Source organism: Hemiscyllium ocellatum, chromosome 6, assembly GCF_020745735.1.
Source record: "Hemiscyllium ocellatum isolate sHemOce1 chromosome 6, sHemOce1.pat.X.cur, whole genome shotgun sequence".
Taxonomy (NCBI): Eukaryota; Metazoa; Chordata; class Chondrichthyes; order Orectolobiformes; family Hemiscylliidae; genus Hemiscyllium; species Hemiscyllium ocellatum.
Genome location: NC_083406.1, coordinates 79,114,683 through 79,137,856, shown reverse-complemented (window position 1 = coordinate 79,137,856; position 23,174 = coordinate 79,114,683). Strand labels below are relative to the sequence as shown.

Here is a 23,174-nt window from a genome sequence, read left to right as displayed (position 1 = left end):
CCTTTCAAATCTTGCCAAACAAAGAGAACCAGGGGTGCAGGCTCACAGTTCCTTAAAAACGGAGTCACAGGTCAACAGGGTTACTTTTGGCATGCTTGCCTTCATTGGTCCATGCAGTGAGTATAAGAGTTGAGATGACATGTTGCAGCTGTACAGGACATTGGTGAGGCCACTTTTAGAATACTACTTTCAATGCTGATTCGCTGCTATTGGAATATGTTGTTAAATTTGAACAGGTTCAAAAAAAGGCTTACTAGGATGTTTGTGGGATAGAGGATTTGAGCTAGAGAGAGAGGCTGAATAGGCTAGGACATTTTTCCCCTGAAGGGTCAGAGGCTGAGGGGTGACTTTATAGGGGTTTTAAAAAATCATGAGGGATAAGGTGAGAGACGAAAGATTTGAAAGGAATCTGAGGTGTAACATTTTCATGCAGAAGGTGCTGCATATATGCAATGAGCTGCAGAAGAAGTGGAGGCTGGTACAATGACAAGATTTAAAATATATCCAGATGGATACATGAACAGGAAGGTTTTGGATAGATGTGGGCCAAATGCAGGTAAATGGGACTAGATCAGTTTAGGCTATCTAGTTGGTGTGGACAATTTGGAGCAAAGGGTCCGTTACTGTGCTGTGTAACTTTATGACTCAATCATATCACACAAGGCTGCCTCCTCAATATAGAATATACAGAAAGATACAATTAAGGCACAGAAGTAGGGCAATCAGCCTTTCGTGCCGGTTTCACAATTCGTAAAATCATAGTTAATCAGGCTGTAACCTCAAATCCTCAGTCCTGTCTGCCCCAATGATGTTTCACGCCCTTGCTTAACAAGTATCCATCCATAACAAACAAACCAGAAATTTGTGGAGAAGCTTGATCTTGAGTCCTGAAGCTAAGGTACCTAAGCAGAAGACAAGGTGCTGCTCCTCCAGCTTGCATGATGGACCTCACAGCCCTCCACCCTCAACATCAAATTTAACCATTTCAGAGCAGGAACACTGTCTCACGTTTATTACCAACACTCCACAACCTGATGTCCTGTCATAAAGTGGTTTGCTTTCAGCACAGCTAAGCTATTTTCAACTACTCAAGATTCCCACTAACACCTAACTTATCTTTGCTTCTTTCCTGGGTTACCATCAATAATCCCTTTGTCTGCCTCCCTCTCTCACTTGCTTCATCTCCACTTATCCTTTTGCCCTGCTCCCACCTCCTATCATCAGAATAATAACCACCTTTTGCGAGCTTTCAGTTCTAAAGAAACGTCACTTAACCGGAAACATAAACTCTGCTTTCTCTCCACAGATACAGCCAAACCTGCTAAAGTTCCCTAGCAATTTCAGTTTTTGTTTGTTTCAGATTTCTGGGCATCTGCAGTTCTTTTGTTTTACTGAAGTATCTATCCACCTCGGTCTTAGAAATGTTCAAACATTCTCTGCAATAAAACGAAGAACTGCTAATGCTGGAAATCTAAAACAAAAAGAGTAAACCAAGAATAAGCCAGCATAGATTTAAAGTGGTGTGCAAACAAAGAAAAGGAGAACACAAGGAGAAAAATTTAGTCTCACATGGTGAGTTGTTAGGGTATGGAATTCCTGGAAATGTGGTGGAGGCAGGTTCAACGGAGGTATTCAAGAGGGCATTGGATTTTCTTTTAGATAGCAGTAGGGGTATGAAGAAAGGCAGGTAATATACAAAGTGCCAGCACAATGTGCCAAATAGCGGCCCCCTTCACCGTAATAAATTGTTATTAAGGCAACTTGCTCAGTCCAAGTATTAGTCTAATAAATGCCTGACCTGCTTCCAACTCAATAATATCCTTCTGCCAGTCGTGACCAGTACCATACACATTACTTCCAGCCCACCTAAAGTTTTTGTCAACAAGTCAACACCAAAATTAATTTAAGACAGAAAAATTGCAATAAGTCACAGAGATGGGCTTATTTGGAAGATCAGTTCACGCAAATAATACAATGTAGAAGAAACAACACCTCTCCCAGAAACTGTTAAAAATAAAGCAAAAATCTGACCCCAGAATAAAATAGTGACATTGCATTCATTCATGTCCACAAGTGGTTTGATAAAAAGACTACAAACATGCGACCGCAAATGCTAGTTCACAGCCTTCTTAAAAGGGGAATGTCTCAAACAGAAAAAAGATACGCAAGTTTAAGTAAGTTGTTGAGGAATGTGACTATTTTAAAAATTGATATTTTTTAAGTCCTTCAAAAATATAAACAGTCAGGAAGGAAACAAAGACAGTTGGACAGCATGTTTGGGATATTCTGGTAAATCCTTTTTTTTTTAAAAACTTTCTGTTTTCACAAGTGCTTAAAAATGTGTAAGTAGTCATTTTTCTCACAATGTTTCTTAATGCTATTTGAATAGTAGCTATAATCTTAACTTACTTATGTTGGTGCTTAGTAAAATTAACTAGCAGCTAACCAACTACAAGAAATCTGCATAAAAGTTATACTTGCATAAACATGACTCAAGTCCAGTTAAAAAACAGGAATCAGGAAATGCTAAATGTGTTAGACAAATATCTAATTTTATTCCTTTACCTTAATATGAAGGAAAATCTTATCGTACTTACTGTCATTTCTTCAGCTTCAAAGCCAAAAACATCCCACTGTTTCACTGTAAGCAAGTCATGTTCATCATTGTCATCATCATCATCATCATCATCATTAAAAAACTGAAACGTGACTATTCCTTCATCCTTCTCAACTCCAGCATTTTGGTCTCTTGGATCTCCATCTTCACTAGCTTCTTGGTTTTTATCATACACACTTCCCTCAACAGCTTTTTCATCTTCAGTTTTCTCACTGGTCTCCATTTGGGAAGAGGGTTTGTGCTCCCTAAACTGAGTCTTAAAATCTTCCAATTCCTCATCAGTATCTGAAGCATCTTCCAGCAAACTTCCAGCCACATTATCGGTACCTTGCGCTACAACTGCTGCGCAAGGTACCTGGTTCCCTTTTAGTGCTTTTTGAAGAAACCTAATTCGAGGAGCTACAGCAAGGCCTAGGGAGCTGCAATGAAAATAGATTTTATGTTTTTAAACAATTTACATAGAAATACATAAAATATATAGCACATACAGGGGTGGCACGGTGGTTCAGTGGTTAGCATTACTGCCTCACGGCACCAGGGACCTGGGTTCGATTCCAACCTCGGGTGACTGTCTGTGTGGAGTTTGCACATTCTCCCCATGTTTGCATGGGTTTCCTCCCAGAATCCAAAGATGTGCATGTCAGGTGAACTGGCCATGCCAAGTTGCCCATAGTGTTGGGTGCATTAGTCAGGGGTAAATGTAGGGGAATAGGTCTAGGTGGGTTACTCTTCAGAGGATCGGTGTGGACTTGTTGGGCCAAAGAGCCTGTTCCCACATAGTAGGGAATCTAACCTATATACAAGGCAGCCAGACAAATCCATCCATACCGGCATTTATACTCCACTCTAGTTTCCTTCTTCATTAAAATGTATCAGGATAATACTCTATTCTTTCTTTCTCATGGACTTATCCAGCCACACTTTAAATGAATTTATATTATTTACCTCAGCCACATTCTTCAGCGACAACTTCAACATTCTCAACTTTCTTTGGGTAAAGACATTTCATCCTAACTTTCCATTTGGTTTCTTGGAGGCTATCCTACATCAACAGCCTTTATGATATTTGTCCTCACAAACCAAAATACACTTTCTGTCTGTTGGTTTTTCTTTGTCTGTTTCTCAATTTTGAAGACCTTGATCAGGTTTTCCCTCAGCCTTCTTTTTTTGTGTCAAACAGTGCACCTGACTATTTGTCCTTTCCTGGATTGGTATAAACTTTTTATGTAGTAGCATTCCAGCTAATCTTTTTTGCAACTTCTTCTATGGTTTCTATATCCCTTTTCCCAATGGAGATCAGAATTGCACAGTACTTAAAGCATGTGAACAAAATATCAAATGTATAATTAAATCAAATGTATAACAAAACTTAGAGTTGAATAAAATAAAAATATCCATCACATCCATCAACTCTACATCTTTGTTACAAATATGCACTTCTAGCCTTTCAGTTCCTCAGCATAAAGTTCTTGTCCGATGCTCCAGTACAGTATTGAAGGCACGCGTGGGAGCTGTTTTCAGATGAGACATTAAACCAAGACCTGTCTCATTTACTTGTAAAAGACCTAGAAATGCTACCTGACTTGTCAATTATATTCACAATCTTTGTTCCTTTAATTTAATTTGAAATGAGACTTCAAATACTCCGCTGTTCAGAATGGTGAGGTTGCAACTTCTTTCCGCTTTTCCCAAATGTAGGTCAGGTAAACGTTTAGCTAACATTTATCCACTCAGAACTGAACAATAACTATAACATTTCCGAGGATATCATAAACAAGGAAGAACAATAGAATTTACAGTCGGCTTAATACACTATAATCAATGTATCAAATTGAACAAATGGATTTACTTATTCCCTGTAGCATATTCTCACAGGATTTGTAAATGTTACACATTTTATCAAAAGTACTGAATTTTAAATACACAAAGTGTTTTATATCAACATCAATTCTTTAACTTTCCACTACCAATTTGCTTTACTACACAAACTATTACCTAGCTGATGTCTTCATAATCTCAAATCATTTACATTGCCTGGTACCCAATTTACTTAGGTTTGAACTTGCAGCTAAAGTCTCGCTATTGAGAGACACATAAGATAATTATGTCTATGCCAGCAAAGATGAATGCTATCAATTTACCAATCTTCTACCATTCAATTCTCCTCACAAACATCAGAACCTAAAACTGCAGGGAAGCAAATTCAACAATAAATAACTACATGGATAAATAAATACATTCTCTCAGCAAAGTAAACAGAAATAAAATGTTGTAAATACTATTCATGCATTCTACATTGATACTGTCATGTAAGCATACTGACAAAGGGCAGTATTCTGCTATTTCAATTTTTTTCTGCTGGTAAAACGGGAAAGAGGAATAACTAATTTCTATTTTTCAAAATGGCCTAAGTCAAATACTGGTGTAACAATCAGTTATGAGTTACAGAACAAACAAAAGAATAATAGCTTTCTGATGATACCAAATATGGAATCCTAGCAAACAACAAAGAATTGGGCAATTGGTAAGATTCTTGGTAGTGTGGATGAGCAGACAGATCTCAGTGTCCATGTGTGTAGATCACTGCAAGTTGCCACCCAGGCTGATAGGGTTTTTAAGGTGCATGGTGTGTCAGCTTTTATTGGTAGAGGCATGGAGTTTCAGGGCCATGGAGGTCATGTTGCAGCTGTACAAAACTACAGTGCAGCCGCACTTGGAGTATTCCATACAGTTCAGGTCGGCGCATTATAGGAAGGATGTGGAAGCATTGTAAAGGGTGCAGAGGAAATTTACCAGGATGTTGTCTGGTATGGAGGGAAGGTCTTATGTGAAAAGGCTGAGAGACTTGAGGCTGCTTTCATTAGAGAGAGGGAAAAGGTTGAGGAGTGACTTAATAAAAGCATTCAAGATGATCAGAGGATTAGATAGTGTGGACAGTGAGAGCCTTTTTCCGCAGAAGGAGATGGCTAGCACGAGGGGACATAGCTTTAAGTTGAGGGGTGATAGATACAGGATAGATGTCAGATGTAGGTTCTTTGCTCAGAGTGTAGTAAGGATGTTGAACACTCAGCCTGCAACAGAAATAGACTCGCCAACTTTATGGGCATTTACAAACAATACGGACAATAATGGAATAATTCAAAGTTTGGGAGAAGATTTGTAGCTCGGGTGCTCGTTGTTGTGGTTCTGTTCGCCAAGCTGTTGTGGTTCTGCAACACAAATTCCCAGCTCGGCGAACAGAACCACAATAATGGAATAGTGTAGATTAGATGGGCTTCAGATTGGTTTCACTGGTCAGTGCAACATAGAGGGCCGAAGGGCCTGTCCTGCGCTGTAATGTTTTATGTTCTAAGAATGTATAAAATATACAGATGCACGAATGTGTCAGTGGAGTGAAACAGGAGACAACAAAAGAAAATATACTCAACATAATATTACAATTGGGGTAATGGAACAGAAAGACCTAGGTGGGAAAGGACATATAAAAAGAAAATGTAATTCTGGAATTTCATGCATCACTGTATTTAGCATATAAGCAAAGTTGTCTTGTTAAATTTCTACAAGACATCGATTCAGCCGCAAATGTCCTAGACATTCAAATAGAAGGATGTCAGTGCTGTGGAAATGATAATGAAGATTCACTACAATTTATAAAGGAAAAAGAAATTATACTGAAAGTCACTTAACCCACTTTAATCATAAAGTAAGAAGTTTTCAAGATTGTGAAAAATTTTGTAAATTTAAATAAAATATTATTTCTGCTGGTTGGCAAATTGGTAATGGGGACACAGACCAAAGATTAACATCACAGGGAGGGTTGGGAGATTGTGATTGCTAGGATCAAAATATATTTTTCCATGGCCATTCCTATTACTCCAACCTCTTTCTAAACTTCCTGACACAAAAAGCACAATCATAAACTGCACAGCCTTAGCTTTCATCCTACCCACTCACCAAAATAATGACAACTGGTTCCCACAGCATAAATCATTCCTCTATAGTGAACACCTAATTCATTCACTGGAATGATAGATGCCTATTAAAAAGATAACTTATTTTTAACCAACAGAAAGTTTCAGATTTATTACAAAAGTAGCAGGCCACAGAGGAAGATGGAGGAGGAAAATAAGTAAAAACACTGCTACACTAAAATGGAAGCACAAATCATACTAATAAAGATTCAACCTCAATCTTGTACAAAAAAAAAATTAAGCTGCACAAGATCAATCTGCAAGTGAAATTTAAATTTCTGCAGAAGGAACACTTAACCCTAACTGTGTTCACCTATCGGTGACATTCAATATGTGACATTTAATATTGTCCTTTGTAGTTGAATTTGGTCACATTTTGTTCCAGATAACATTACAGGCCACTTTTTGCCCACCTGCAACACAACACAAACTCAAAATATCACTTACAATGCATATTCCTTCAGTGGCATTGAGAAAACATCAAAGACATCTTTGTTCTTCATAAGATAGACTGAACGGATATAGGACACATAGCACTGCAATAAAGCAAACATTTCAGACATTATAAAATAAATTACAAAATAACAACACAATTAGAACAACTAAGACTAAAATAGACTTAAAAGGACGATTTAGGAATTAAAAATAAAAACCGAAGTCCCTTTGACAAACAGAATTATGGGGAAACCCCTTAATACAAAGCTTCTCATTCCTTCCTTCCTACATTAAAGACCAGGTGTGAAAAGGATGGAAAGTTCTGGGCTCAGAACATCATCATGATAACACTACAACAAGGCCCACAACACCCATCAACCCACCCTTCAAGCATACTTTTGTCAAAGATATGGCATGAGAATGCTGCAATGGCCACAAACACTAAGGCTCGACGTCTTCTGGATAGTTTTTGTCCCCCACTTGATCATAAGCTTACGAAAATTAGGCTGATGATAAAATGACACAGTTTTAAGCTAATGAAGCAACTTTGTGTGTGTTGTTCAAGGACACAACAAATCCGATTATCAACGAATAACCTAATTATCGGCATAATTCCAATGACACGAGAGAGAGCGTGAAAGAGAGAAAGTGAGTGAAAAAGAGAGAAAAAAAAACTGGCAATTGATTGTATCCCTTAATGTGTTTACAAAATGTTAACAGTATACATATAGTTGAAATGATCAGCAATTAAAAGACTCACTCGTTGTGCTCGTTCTTTCAGCTCTAGCTCTTGGGCTAAAAAAGCTTCCAGCTTTGCCTGAATATTTATTAATTTTCGTGGATTTATTCTGTTGAAAATGATTAAATAAATTATTTTTTAATTTGCTAACAATCCACTAAATCTTCAACAAAAATGTTAAATGCCTATAAACTAAGCAGATGCAAAATCAATAGAGTCAAAAAGAAGATTCCAATTAAATTTTGAATTTTGCAATTAGTATAAGGACTGACAATAATAGCAGCAATTTAGAACATCTGGGCACAAAATATATATTTTGGTCAGTTTTAGCACTAAGTATGTGCTGCTTCACTGAAAATGAAAAATCTCAATTTTCAGCATTTGAGATGAAACACAAAAGGAGAATAGATTTAGAGAGGAGAAGAAACACCATTTTCTTTCAAGGTTATCCTGATCCTTAGCTGAAAATGTGTTGCTGGAAAAGCGCAGCAGGTCAGGCAGCATCCAAAGAGCAGGAGAATCGACGTTTCGGGCATGAGCCCTTCTTCTTTCTTGAAGAAGGGCTCATGCCCGAAACGTCGATTCTCCTGCTCTTTGGATGCTGCCTGACCTGCTGCGCTTTTCCAGCAACACATTTTCAGCTCTGATCTCCAGCATCTGCAGTCCTCACTTTCTCCTATCCTGATCTTTAGCCCGGGATAACATACATCTATTTTCATTGTTCAATTATCCACAAGGATATGAAAATAAATGTGTGATCTATGATGTCAGCTCAGGGTAAAGAGCTAAAGATTAAGGAATGCAATTTGAGAGATCAATGAAATGGCAATGTTTTAGGGAGGGAATTTCACAGCTCAAGGTATGGACAGCCAGAGGTACAAAGTTGTAAGTGGCCAGAATTAAAGGACAAAGATCTCAGATGTTTGTTGAGCAAGGATAAGGAGGAATAAGGTTATGGAGGTCTTTTAAACACAAGGACTGAGAATCCACTGTTGGATCAAAAGCCAATGAACAAAGGGATGCAGGGACAACAAGACTTGGCAACTGTTACATAATGGGTAACAAAACATTGGATAAATTTGAGTTTATGGAAGAATATATTGGAAAATTTGGAACAGAAAGATAACAGGAGCACAAAACCCAGCCGGGGCAGAGATGCGTACAAAGAAAAGTAGCTGACCTTTATGAAAGAGGAGATAGTGTGTTGTGGTTCTGTTCGCTGAGCTGGAAGTTTTTGTTGCAGATTTTGGTGCAACAAAAACTTCCAGCTCGGCGAACAGAACCACAACAACGAGCACCCGAGCTACAAATCTTTGCACAAACCTTGAGGAGATAGTGTGTTTGATTTTCAGTTCAGTGTAAAATGGGACGGGGCTTAGTTTGGATCAATTACACATCTGTAATCAGCAAATTTAATAGCAAAATAAACAAATAATATTGTATAATGCAAAGCGATCTGAACACATCAATTTAGCAAAACCAAATACTTATAAGCTATCGCTCCAGCAGATTTTATATCTAAAAAGTTTGGAAAATCTCTAATCTGAGAGGGCTCCTGCCAAAGGAAACAATATGAAATTTGACAACCATCTCAAATGGTGTGCAATGAGACTGTACTGCCTTATTTTAGGAATATCTCCCTGCACTCTCCACCTGCTAAATCTTTTGTATCAATCAAACTGAAACAGACTCAAGGAACCTCTCAGCTCAGCACCATCTCATGAAATCTGCTTCAGCATGGTGAAACAAGTACTTAAACTACAGAAAACCTACTAAGTAATGCTTCAGATTTGGAAAGAAACAAATTAGGATTACCAAGACTACATGAATTTAAACTTGGAGGTAATTTTAAACTGCATATTTAATTTAGCATTCCATGTGTGAATCCATAACAATGAGGATGATGAATTCCAAACTTATTTCAGATTTCCGTTTGAATGATAATGCAGCTTTTGTGACCCCACTTGGGAGATGCTTTATTCACAATAGCATACTTATCAACATCTTGAGCCTTTTTCTTACAAAACAAATTGCTTCCTCGACAAGGCAAACATCAATCTCTAAAGTTTAAAAATAAATCCTAAAACCAGAATTATCAAAACTACATCAGCAAACATCCATTTTTGAAACATTTCAAAGAAAGATCAAGTTTACTTAGTGCACTGTCTTCAACTTAACACCATTTTAGGCGATGCATATATTTATATATCATCTTATAATAGCCACAGTTTAGTTCTTGACCTTAATAAACTGAAAAAAATTACTTTATTTCGTTGACGGGGATTTTTTTCTCCTCCAGCTGTTTCACTATGGCTTTCTCTTCAGATGGAAGTAATACTAACAATGCTTCACCACCTTCCTTGTACCTGAAATATTAAGTAGCCATTGTGTTTAAATAATAATCTATACTTAGACTCACATCAACTGAATATAATAAATCAAAACAGCAACAATAAAAAAAAGTTTATCCTCTCCATCTCCCTTTTTACAAGTTAAAAAATGTGTTTATTTATAATGCACCTTAGTAGGTCTAAGACACTCAAAGAACTTTACAAAAATAACATATCTACTATTATATACTCTTCAATTTAATCAGCAGCCCATTAAATAATTAAAACCAAAGGCAAAGAACACAGCTAAATAGCACAAATTATTTTTGACATTAGTCTTACTACAAAACTGCAAATATTTCCAATGGGTTGGATCAACTCTGCTCTTGCCAAGCTTCATAGAATAATGGCTATTTGGGCATTCCACAGTTTTAAACTAACAGAAGTTCCCACAGTTTAGTCATTTCAGTGGTCTGGGAGATTATATTGCAGTTTAATATAATTCAATTAGTCCTCACTGAATCAAAGCTTTAAGACTGACTGTCTTTAGGATCATGAGTTCATATAAAAGGTAAACTATTTATTATACAATGCCACTATATTAGAGGTTCAGTGAAGGATAACAAGTAAATGCTATAATGTCTCAGACTGCAAAGAGAAACATTGCAGCACTCACTTTTGTCAAATGATCTTAAACACCAACACTTTCAAGTACACAAACAGACAATTACAAAAGTCACAAAGTATATTCAAAGAAAGGCAGACATTTTCACAGAATAAAATTGTGACTGATAATGAAATAAGTATGCAAACACAAATCACATCTACGATCACAGCAATATCCATCACAGAACAGGAAAATAAAACCCAATTTTATCTGTGAAAAGCAGCTCAAAGAATCCTCTTTATTTGCAAAAAAGAAAACATTGACGTTATTAACCATACCTGTCAGCAGAGATAAAAACTGACAAAATTTCTTCAAATGTCGGCGAGAGAACTTAAGTGAAGCTTTACTGTTAGAGGTTCTAAATACCTGGTAGCTACCTTAATTATTCCTCAGCTTCTTTTCAAAATAAGTTACAAACTTAAATTTTTAAACAATTCTTTTTTTTCCCCTAACTGAGGAAAGCATCCACACATTATTTAACACAATAAAATGAAAACACCGGATTCAAAATCAACCTCCTGCAGTACATTCATGTTACAAATTTAGCTTTCATTCACTAAACCTGATGCAAATGTATGATTGATCCAAACTGTCCAATACTTTGCTGGAGCAGTAAAATTCCTGACTTTTGACAAAGGCTATATTTGCATTAATTAATTATACTGGTGCAAAGAAAAACGCAAAACATGTTGGCAAGCAGGTCAACCAAGCTCATGCAGCAGGGGGCTAAAAACAAAGATGTTGAATAAAATAGCATAAATCAGCCAACGATTCTAAGAAACAGCATGCAATTAGGTGGAAAAATAAATACAGTATCTGTCAAATCAAGTTTGAAGTGCATTTGTGAAAATGATGAGCTATATGGGCAAATAATCATTTGAAAACATGAAATGATGAGGTCATCACGGCACAGCTCTCTTAGGAATAGTGTCCATAGCATCAAAATATTTAGTTATGAAGGACACAGACCAATCTAGAAGGAAAATACTTTACTACAAGATAAGGAAGGAGCAAGTAAAAGTATACTGAAATAAAAGATTGCTAGATAACAAAGCTTTTCACCACATTCTTAAGTTAAGACACAGGAATTTGTATAAAACATTGAGAGCAGGTTGTGATACACACCGACACATGGTAAATTTAATTCAGTGCAAACAATAGAAGGTAATAAGCTTTAGAAAGAAGACTGGGAAGAGACAATTCAAGCTTGCAATAAATTATTAAAAGGGGATGCAACAACATATTGGATTTGGAGATTTATGTACAGATCTTTAAAGGTGGTCGAACAGATTAAGAAACCTATTAATACAGATACAGATCTGAGATTTTATAAATAGAGACAGTGTAGAATAGCATGGTAAATCAGCACTGCAGAAAAATCATGACCAACAAAAGGGTTCTAGATGAGGCATTGGTAGACAAGCCATGGATCTGCCAACAGGCAGAGAGAAGACCATAAAGATGAAGACAAAGAGTACAGAAACCATGAAATTATAATATATCTTTATTAATACACTAGCTGGTCCCAGTTAGAGCACTGTGTCCAATTCTGGGCATCACACCACAGTAGGACTTGAAGGTTTTGGAGAAGAAATCGACTGAAATTATTCTGGGGCTTAAGGATTAAATTTATCAAGACAGACTGCATAAACAGTCCTTTTTGTCTTTGCATGCAAAGACAATTAAAAGTAAACTAAACAGAGGAGTTTAAAATTGCAACAGAGTCTGTGGAAAAAAATAGAACAACTTATTTAGCGCTATAGTTGGCACAATGGCTCAGTGGATAGCACTGCTGCCTCACAGTGCCACGGACCCGGGTTCAATTCCAGTCTCGGGCGACTGTGTAGAGTTTACACATTCTCCCAGTGTCTGCGTGGGTTTCCTCCCACAATCTAAAGATGTGCAGATTCAGTGAATTGGCCATGCTAAATTTCCCATAGTGTTCAGGGATGTGTAGATTAGGTGTATTAGTCAGGGGTAAATTAGAGTAATGGGGAATGGGTACTCTTCAGAGGGTCGGTGTGGACTTGTTGGGCCGAAGGGCCTGTTTCCACACTGTATGGAGTCAAGAAGTCATCTCTGCCTTTGTTGAGAGCATCACTCCACATGAACCAAAGAGCAAACTATGAACTACCACAGCCAAAAGTTACTGACTGAACTTGCATCACAATCAACTGAACTAATCTGATCCCCATAGAATGGATAAAGAGAACTGTTTCCAATGGCTGAAAGCTCAACCACCAGGGATCATAGATAGAAGCAAAAGAACCAGATCAAACATAAGGAACTACTTTCTTTTGTGAACGTAAGGAGGAACTTGTTTACAAAATATGTGGTTAGGATTTAAAATACACTGCCTGTTGCTAGTGTGGAAAATAGATTCAATATATCAACTTTAAAAGCAAACTGAATAAATATTCAATACTCAAAAGGAGATCAGGACAAACAGGATTGTTCTTAAAAAAAAAATGCCAATGCAAAGTTCATGAGTCAAATGATCATCCTCAGAGCCATTGTAATAGATAATTGTGGACTGTCATAGAGATGTACAGCAAGGAAACAAACCCTTTGGCCCAACCTGTCCATGCTGACCAGATATCCCAACCAAAATCTAGTCCCACCTGCCAGCACCTGGCCCATATCCCTTCAAACCCTTCCTACTCATATACCCATCCAAATGCGTTTTAAAATGTTGCAATTGTACTAGCCTCCACCACTTCCTTTGGCAGTTCATTCCATACACATACCACCCTCTATGTGAACAAGTTGCCCCTCAGATCTCATATCTCTCCCCTCTCACCTTAAACCTATGCCCTCTAGTTCTGGACTTCCCCACCCCAGGGAAAAGACTGTCTTTTTACCCGATCCATGCCCCTCATGATTTTATAAACCTCTATAAGGTCACCTCTCAGCCGCCAATGCTCCAGGGAAAACAGCCCCAGCCTGTTCAGCCTCTCCCTATAGCTCAAATCCTCCAACCCTGGCAACATCCTTGTAAATCTTTTCTGAACCCTTTCAAGTTTCACAACATCTTTCCAATAGGAAGGAGACCAGAATTGCACGCAATATTCTAACAGTGGCCAAACCAAAGTCCTGTACAGCCACAACATGATCTCCCAACTCTTGTACTCAATATCTGACCAATAAAGGAAAGCATACCAAATGCCTTCTTCACTATCCTATCTACCTGTGACGCCACTTTCAAGGGGCTATGAATCTGCACTCCAAGGTCTCTTTGTTCAGCAATACTCCCTAGCATCTTACCATTAAGTCCTGCTAAGATTTGCTTTTCCAAAATGCTGCACCTCACATTTATCTGCTTTAAACTCCATCTGCCACTTCTCAGCCCATTGGCCCATCTGATCAAGATCCCATTGTAATCTGAGGTAGCATTCTTCGCTGTCCACTACACCTCCAATTTTGGCATCATCTGCAAACTTACTAACTGCACCTCTTATGCTCATATTCAAATCATTTATGTAAATGACAAAAAGAAGTCGACCCAGCACCAATCCTTGTAGCACTCCACTGGTCACAGGCCTCCAGTCTGATAAACAACCCTCCACCACCACCCACCGTCTTCGACCTTTGAGCCAGTTCTATATCCAAATGGCTAGTTCTCCCTGCATTCCGAGATTGAACCTTGCTCACCAGTCTCCAATGGGGAACCTTATTGAACACCTCACTGAAGTCCATATAAATCACATCTACTGTTCTGCCCTCATCAATCCTTTCTGTTATTTATTCAAAAAACTCAATCAAGTTCATGAGACATGATTTCCCATGCACAAAGGCATGTTGACTCTCTCTAATCAGTCCTTGCCTTTCCAAATACATGTATATCCTGTTCCTCAGGATTCCCTCCAACTACTTGCCCACCAATGACGTCAGGCTCACTAACCAAAGTTCCCTGGCTTGTCCTTACCACCTTTCTTAAACAGTGGCACCACGTTAGCCAACCTCCAGTCTTCCAGCACCTCACCTGGGACTACTGATTATACAAATATTTCACTAAGAAGCCCAGCAATCACTTCCCTCGCCTCCCAGAGTTCGAGGCTACACCTGATCAGGTCCTGGGAATTTTTCCACCTTTATGCATTTCAAGACATCCAGCACTTCCTCCTCTGTAATATGGACATTTTTCAAGATTGCACCAACTATTTCCCTACATTCTGTATCTTCCATATCCTTCTCCACAGTAAATGCTGATACAAATACTCGTTTAAGTTCTCCCCCAATTTCTGTGGCTCCACACAAAGGCCACCTTGCTGATCTTTGAGGAGGCCTATGCTCTCCCTAGTTAGCCTTTTGTCCCTAATATATTTGTAAAAACCCTTTGGATTTTACTTAACTCTATTTGCCAAAGCTATATCATGTCCCCTTTTTGCTCTCCTGATTTCCCTCGTAAGTATACTCCTACTGCCACTATACTCTAAGGATTCACTCAATCTATCGCGCCTGCACCTGTCTTAACCAAATCCTCAATTTCTTTTGTCATCCAGCATTCCCTGTACCAACCAGCCTTCCCTTTCACTCTAACAGGAATATACTGTTTCTGGACTCTCATTATTACATTTCTGAAGGGTTCCCATTTTCTAGCCGTCATTGTCAAGCATTTATTCTCACTTACTATATAAATTAATATCCACATTCATCTACAGGTAAGGTGCAATAGTCAGGGGTAAATGTAGAGTAATAGGGGAATAGGTCTGGGTGGGACACTCTTCGGAGGGCCGGTGTGGACTTGCTGGGCCAAAGGGCCTGTTTCCATACTGTAGGGATTCTATGATTCTATATGCTAACGCATCTTGTCTGCAGATCAAATATGCGACAAAGGATTGATGAGATTAGTTTCTAGGACACAGCACCTAGATTATCCCACAATCAAGACAAGCACTGCACCACTTCCATTCAATAAATTTTGGGGGAAAGAAAACAGGCTGAATCAAAATTATATCATTTTGATTTGGATTAGATTAGAACAATCTAATATAATATAATCTGATACAAGATTATCAGGAAGCTCTTGTGCTTTCCCATTTCCTTCATCTAGCTTGATAGTGGATAAAACATCTTTTTTACAAAATGTTTTCATTGCTATTTAACCCACAACTTATAAGATTTATCTAGTTCCACTTTAACACTGACCAATGACAATAAGCATTTATATAGTCCTTTCAATAAGTAAACTATTGGCAAGGCATTTCGTAGTCTGGTGATCAAAAAATTTAGATAAGCCACATGCAATATTAGAAAAAGTGACTGAAAGCTTATCAAAAGAGATAGGGTTTAAAATTTATGGTGGAGAAATAAAGATTGGAGTGCACATGAAGCCAGAATGTTGTGGTCAGAAATCTCAGATGCTGGTAAGAGTGGAGGAGGTTACAGATTCTTTTGGAGGATGGGGGAAAATTAGAGTAGAAGCATGTAAATTTTAAAATTAAGTAGATAATTAAGGTGAAATACAACTAGTTCATTTATAATCACAAGAAAATATAATAGTTTGCACAGTGGTGCACCAAAATTATACCAAAACACCCATCTAGCTCACTAATGTCCTTCAGGGAAGGGAATCTTTTATCCTTACCTGGTCTGGCCTACATGCAACTCTGCCATAAGGTAAGAAATGAGAATGCTTAGTGTTGACTGTGGAATGTTCATGTCCAAAAGCAGCAGGATTTGAACTATATTCAGACTTGGGCTGACAACGGCAAGTACAAGCACCAAGCAATGACCATCTCCATTCAACAAGGAAGAATTTAACCATCAACTGTTGACATTCAAATGCATTGTTATATACAAACAACATCTTGGGGATTACCATTGATCAGAAATATATTTGGATTAGCCATATAAATATTGTGACCAGAAGAGCAAGTCAGAAACTTGAAACCCTGCAGCAAATAACTCATTTCTTTACTTCCCAAAGACAGCCTACCATCTACCAGACGCAAATCAGGAGTATGACAGAACACTCCTCACTTTTCCGAGTGAGTGCAGCTCTGACACTATTCAAGCAACGTAGCCCTATCTCAGAGAAAGTGACCTACTTGACTTGCACCAAATCGACAAATATCATACCCTCCAACTCTGACATACTGTAGCAGCAGTGCTTACCAACTGAAGATGCACTGCAGCCATTCACCAAAGTACCTGAGATAGCACCTTCCAAATCCATAACCACTAACATCTAGAAGGAGGAGAACAGCAGGTACATGGGAACACAACCATGACAGGTTCCTGCCAAGCCACTCATCAGCCTGCCTTAGAAATACTTTGCTCTTCCTTCAATGTCATTGGATCAAAATCTTGGAACTCCCTCCCTGACTGCACTGACACCGAATGGATTGCAGTGATTCAAGAAGGCAGTTCACCACCACCTTCTCAAGGGTAAGGAAGGACAGGTAATAACTGTTAGCCCATCCAGCAATGACCACATCCGACGAATGGAAAAAAATACTTACGTGGTAACTGCTCACTGAAAAGATCTAGGATGCCATTCAGTTCAACAGCAATTAGAAGTCAGCAGCAAATGCTGGTCAGTTACTCTCACTTTCCATGAAGAAATAATAATAAAATGTTTTTATTAAAATTCACTTGCAGGATGTGGGCATCACTGGCTAAGACAACATTCATTGCCCATCTCTAAACTGCTCAGAGAGTCAACCACATTGCTGTGAGTCTGGAGTCATATTTAGGCCAAACCAGGTAAGGACAGGAGTTTCCTTCCATAAAAGGGCATCGGTGAACTAAATAGGTTTTCTTGAAAATCGACAATGGTTTCATTCAACTTTTAATTCCAAGTTTTTATTGAATTCAAATTCCATCATCTGCTACAATTTATTTAGAAAATATTTATCTGTGGAATTAAACTTTGAAGCACACATTTTCACATTAAAAATTAGATCTGTTTTGCATTCTATTCAATTTTTACATGAAAATTTTCAACTATTAGATACAATGGTCTTCTTGCAAACTTTTCTACACCATTCCTTTCAGATACATCAGTTTTTCAGGTACAACACTCTTATTTTTGCAATATTGTGCCCAACTAAATTTTTTATGCCTTGTGTTAAAACAGTATTCCATTAAAGGAAGAAATTCCTCCCAGATTAGTTACCAAATACATTCAAAAATTACAACTTGCAAATACTATGGACATATGTCTTACTCTGTTGATTTGTTAGAATTTCAGCTACAGTTCGTTCTGCTATAAAGCAACAATCATGTTCCTCTGCAATCTCACGCTATAGAAAATCGCACTGTAGAAGATTGCAAATAAAAATAACACTATCTGCTTAGTAGGAGGTTTGCTTAATCCAAACAATATCCACAATTTGTCAAGCATGTTACAGCCAACGTGTGCTGATGAAACACACATTATGGCAGAAGAACCTGTACTCTTCCTATCCGGAAACAAAGTTTACTGATGTGCATCACTAAAATAAAACTTGTGCTTATTTACCATGCAGAAGTATGCTATTTCATACACAGCAAGTTGGGTGAATAGACAATGACTTATGCAAATCAGTAATTTGTTCATTACAGTAGAACCCCCCTCCTGTACCAGCAAATTCAGTTTCTGCAGTTTACCGCAGCCAGAAAATATTACATTGAACGTTCCAAAAATAACTCCAGGGAGCTGCCAGGGAGGTAACTTTCCCATTTAAATGATAGGGTTCGCTACAATCTACAGTTTTGGGCATCCTCAGTGGACCTTTGAACGTATCACCCACGAACATGGGGGACCTGGATTTTGTATTCAACATTTGACACACAGTACACAGAGAAAGCTGACTGCGCAATGATTGGAACCCACTTTTAAGGCAAGAGAACAGGGGAATGGGACAAAGACTATATTGATACAGTAATTGGTAAATGACCTGAAAATCACTAAAATGATGGAGGTGACAAAAAAGATGATCAATGATTTCAAAACAAAATTACAATTACACTTGAAAGAAATAAATCTGCAGGCCAAAGTGGGGGTGGAGTTGACAAATGAGGTAGACTGGACCTCTTTATAAACAGTGGCATGGCTTCCAAATGACAATGGATCTACGACTCTACAATAACTTCTGCAACTCCCATTATGACATTCTCCCAGGGTTCAAAACATTTGTGAATTATTACATGCTGGATACTCAAACTGTATTTAAAAATGGCAGGTCTGCTGCATGTCTTCAAAATTACGCAAGCGTACAGTGGAATTTGTGAATTAAGTGTGATCAAAATTCACTTTATTTTCTCTAATGTATATTCAAAGTATAACATCTTGAAAATGATTCAAAAATATGTTCAATGATTTAAACCGCATTTCAAGAATCTATGACTCAAGAATCACAATGGTAATAAATGGCTGAACAAGCCACGTGGCCTAATCTTTTTATTTCTTTAGTTCTATATATTCTTAAAAGTAACAATTTTGCTTTTAAGATATAAAATTATTAAGCCACTCCTAGCTGATGAATTACAATGATTTTCTTCTGTGGTTTGAAGTGGTCATTTCATGATTCATCATGTAATTGTTTTCACTTTGATACAATGGTTTGTGCAGCTTTAAAGTACTGTGACTATTTAATTCAAGCTTTACTGTCATACTTGACATTCTCTCAAATGCATGATTAAATTATAACCTTATTACTCGTACCCAACCTCCATAATCCTCTAAGTATTTAACATCAAATTCAGGTTTCTTTTTGCAATAAATTTAATCTTCAAGCACTTTGATACAATTATGGAAATTTCCCTTAGGCCAGCAAATAAAAAAGCAAATGATTAGCTGCATTAAACCTGGTGGCTCTGGCAATATTTATTTAGTGTTTTGACAAGTTTAAGAGCTGACGCATATGAATGGAGCTGGCTATTTAATAAAAAGGAATGAGCTTTCTGCTCTTGCTTCTCAGTTACTGTCTTTTCGTTCCAAATCAGGATTTTTAAGTACCACTGTTCTGGCAGTTCATCATTTCAGTTTGTTTAAAAAAAAAAGTACTTATGGTAGCTGAAGAGAGTTTAGAAAATAACAAGGATTACACGAATCACTTAACTTTTCCAATTGTGTGATCTTTGATTTTAACTGGCTCTTTAGATCACTTGATTAAATTTGTTTGCAGTAGTACATTCTCTCATTTCTTTTCATCACAGGATTTTGGGTTCACTTCCATGTTCTGAAACTTAGAAACTTAAAAGAACAAAACTAAACTGTATTTTCAACGACATTTGAGAGTTTAGTGGAGATGGCAGTCGACTCCTTTAATCTTTCAATTCAGAAAGTACTGAATGAATTTACTCCAGCAGTTTCCAAAGAAGAGAAATCAGTTGCAGCCAAATAAATTTACTTATCTGTGTCGGATGTTACTGTGAATGCTGTGCAGTTTGACTTGGTAGCTATTTAAAATGAAAACAACTTTTAAAAAAGAAAAGTCTGAATGAAAATGCACATTAAAAAGACAGTTCAAGAGGGGTCAAATGATTGTGTTTGGAATTCCCTGAACCATGTCCAATTTTTCAGATTAAATGTGGCTGTTACACCTTACAATTTTCAATTTTCTTCTTCAGCAATGCAAATTTAACGCTTACATTGTCAACTTTAGAGTGCATTGTGTCTACCCACAGAATCAAACATTTTATGTAAGGTTTAGAGTTAATGGGCTAAATTAAGTGGAGAAGAAACAGGTCAGCCTTTCCTTTATTAATCAAACCTGTAAGCATGGAAAATGTAGGGAAGTGGCACCAGGTGAACTGTCCTTGCAGAGCGCTGGCACAGAAACAATTGGTTGAATGGCCTCCTTCTGTATTACAAGGCCTCAGAATCTGTAAAAACTTCTCATTGGGTTATAGAATGGAAATTAATTGAACCAGGCTGACCAGATGTAATTTGGACTCAAAAGAATAAATTTTGTTTATTTAAAAACTTCAAGTTTGAAATTATAAAATCGTAACCAAGAAATTAAGTAAAGTTTACCTGTTCAATAAATTTTAAAAAACTAAAATTAAATTTTGGAAGTAATGTCTAAACTAAATACTAAAACCTTAAATATTAAAATCCTCATTCTAATTAATAAAAGTTAATTTTCAGCAGGCTTACTTTTATTGCATAGTTCATAACCAGGAAGTTTTCTGTTCATTTACACTATTTTGGTTCCTTTTGCTACTTCCAGATAGTAATACATAATGCTGGAAATACGAAAACCATTCAAATTTGCAATGTAAATAAATATTCATTACATATAAAAGAAATTAATTTTTCTAGTTAGAAAAGAGAAAATGTAAGATCTTTAAAAAATAAATTGGACATTTTGATCCATAATTTTCCAGTTAACATCACATCCACTCAAGCAACCCATACAATAAGAATTCACCAGAGAATGATAAGACATTTTGATATGCATAGTTGCACATTATCACAATACCTGGCTGTCCTCCCGACTCTATGAATGTAAGTATTAGCATCCTCTGGACAATCCAACTGAAGAACCCAATTCACAGCAGGGAAATCTGAAAAGAAAAATAGTAAACTCAAACAATTTCATAAATAATCCACCCAGACATATATTTCAGTTATGCAAAATGAAGCCACTATTAGAAAGCTTAAAACATTCTCAACATTCTTATCACAAGCATACAGTTCCAGAGTTTTCAGTCACAAGTGAAGGAACTGAATTTGCTTTTCATTCAACTGTCAGCTATCCAGAGAATTTACACAGACTTTTAAGCATAGACTTCCTGTCATCAGACATCTAACCCAGCAGTGCAGCCTCTGCAGGACACTTGCGAGTGGGCAAGAAACAATGAGGCTCCTCAAACACTTAGGCTGAGCGTCCTCACAGAGAAATGCAAGTCTAAACCAGGAAGTATAAATTAGAAGCAGATAAGGGAATAAAGACTGGTAAAGAAAGCAGGAATTGACAGAGATAAAAACACAATGAAACTAAAACAAAACAAAAAAACTTCTGCTGGGAAATCTTCAAAAAAATAAAAAAATTCAACTCTGAACATGAGGCAATACATAGGTCAGGTATCCTTTACGCATGCACCTGAAAATTTTTGAAAACCGAAAAGCTGAAGGTTTTTTCAGAAATGGACCTGAGCAGACCTGTAGACATGCTGATTTTGGGCCTGAACAGACCTAAGTTGGCTTAGCGTGTTTTGAGAAGATTTGTAGCTAAGTTGAGATTCTCTATGTAGGTTTGCTCGCTGAGCTGGAAGGTTCATTTCCAGATGTTTTGTCACCCTACTATGTAACCTCTTCAGTGGGCCTCCAGACCAAGCACTATACATGATTCCTGCTTTGTATTTACAGGGGAACCTGGATTATCTGAATACCAATTATCCAAAAATCAGATTATCCAAAGGAGATCTAGAGGTCCCGATAGAAACATTACATCAGACATGTTTTCAACAGTGATTGCGTCTTTTGTTTACAGTGATTAAACAGATACAGTCTCCAAATGACTAACCTCCCGGCCTCTCTCTCTCTCCCAACACTTTCCCTGGAGTTCTACGGAGGGGTGTACCCTAACCACCCCCCTCCCCGCTTCCCAGGAATAATCTCTGCAACATTGTCCTGTGCAGGGCAAACATTGAACCAGTCAAGAATTTGCAGTAAAAAGTTGTGTGGCTGTGGCTGTGTCTGTGCAGTATTTGGAGGCATACCTCACAAAAGGCAGCAGCAGCCTTGTTGTTGGTGTCCAATCCGGATGGCCCGGAAAGGGACCGGGGGTGGATGGGATTAGGTTTGGACCGGGTTGAGTTGGACAAGAATTGGGGGGGGGGGGGCAGAGCTGGACCGGGCTTGGTGGTGGTGGTGGTGGTTTGGGGGAGGGGGGGCCTTGCACGCTGTGTTGCTGCAGTCTCCTGAACAGGGAGCAGTCATTAGAACTCAGAGCCCCATAGGAAAGGCATTTCATAGATTTTCTGAACAATCAATTATCCAAACGAAAAAGTGCCCGCCCATTACATTTGGATAATCGAGTTTCCACTGTATATGTTTGGATTTCTTTGGGTTGGTGATGTCATTTCCTGTTCTCTTTTCTCAAGGGGGTAGTAGATGCAGTCTAACTCGATGTGTTTGTTGATAAGAGTTCCGGGTGGATTATATCAACAAACACATCGAGTTAGAATGCATCTACCAGCCCCCTGAGAAAAAGAACAGGAAATGACATCACCAACCCAAAGAAACCCAAACATATAAACACAAAGCAGGAATCATGTACAGTGCTTCACCTGGAGGCCCAGTGAAGATGTTATCTAATTGGGTGATGAAACATCTAGAAATGAACCTTCCAGCTCAGCGAGCAAACCTACATCCAGGTCTAAGTGGACCCAAAAAGCTTGCAGTTTAACCCCAGAAGCCTGAACTCAGTATGTCTACAGGTCTATTCAGGTTCATTTGGGTTATGTGTCAAGAAAACTT

General features: G+C 37.9%; 1 protein-coding gene across 1 annotated transcript in view; it reads right to left on the bottom strand.

Annotated features, from left to right (window-relative positions):
• ddx10 (DEAD (Asp-Glu-Ala-Asp) box polypeptide 10) overlaps positions 1–23,174 on the bottom strand; it is a 208,004-nt gene that overhangs the window by 152,292 nt on the left and 32,538 nt on the right. Inside the window, exons 9-13 of the mRNA XM_060826060.1 lie at positions 21,172–21,256; positions 10,027–10,128; positions 7,784–7,871; positions 7,036–7,124; positions 2,598–3,036 (exon numbers count right to left, since the gene is read on the bottom strand). Coding sequence (XP_060682043.1) covers positions 2,598–3,036; positions 7,036–7,124; positions 7,784–7,871; positions 10,027–10,128; positions 21,172–21,256 — 803 coding nt within the window. The remainder of the gene's footprint in view (positions 1–2,597; positions 3,037–7,035; positions 7,125–7,783; positions 7,872–10,026; positions 10,129–21,171; positions 21,257–23,174) is intronic.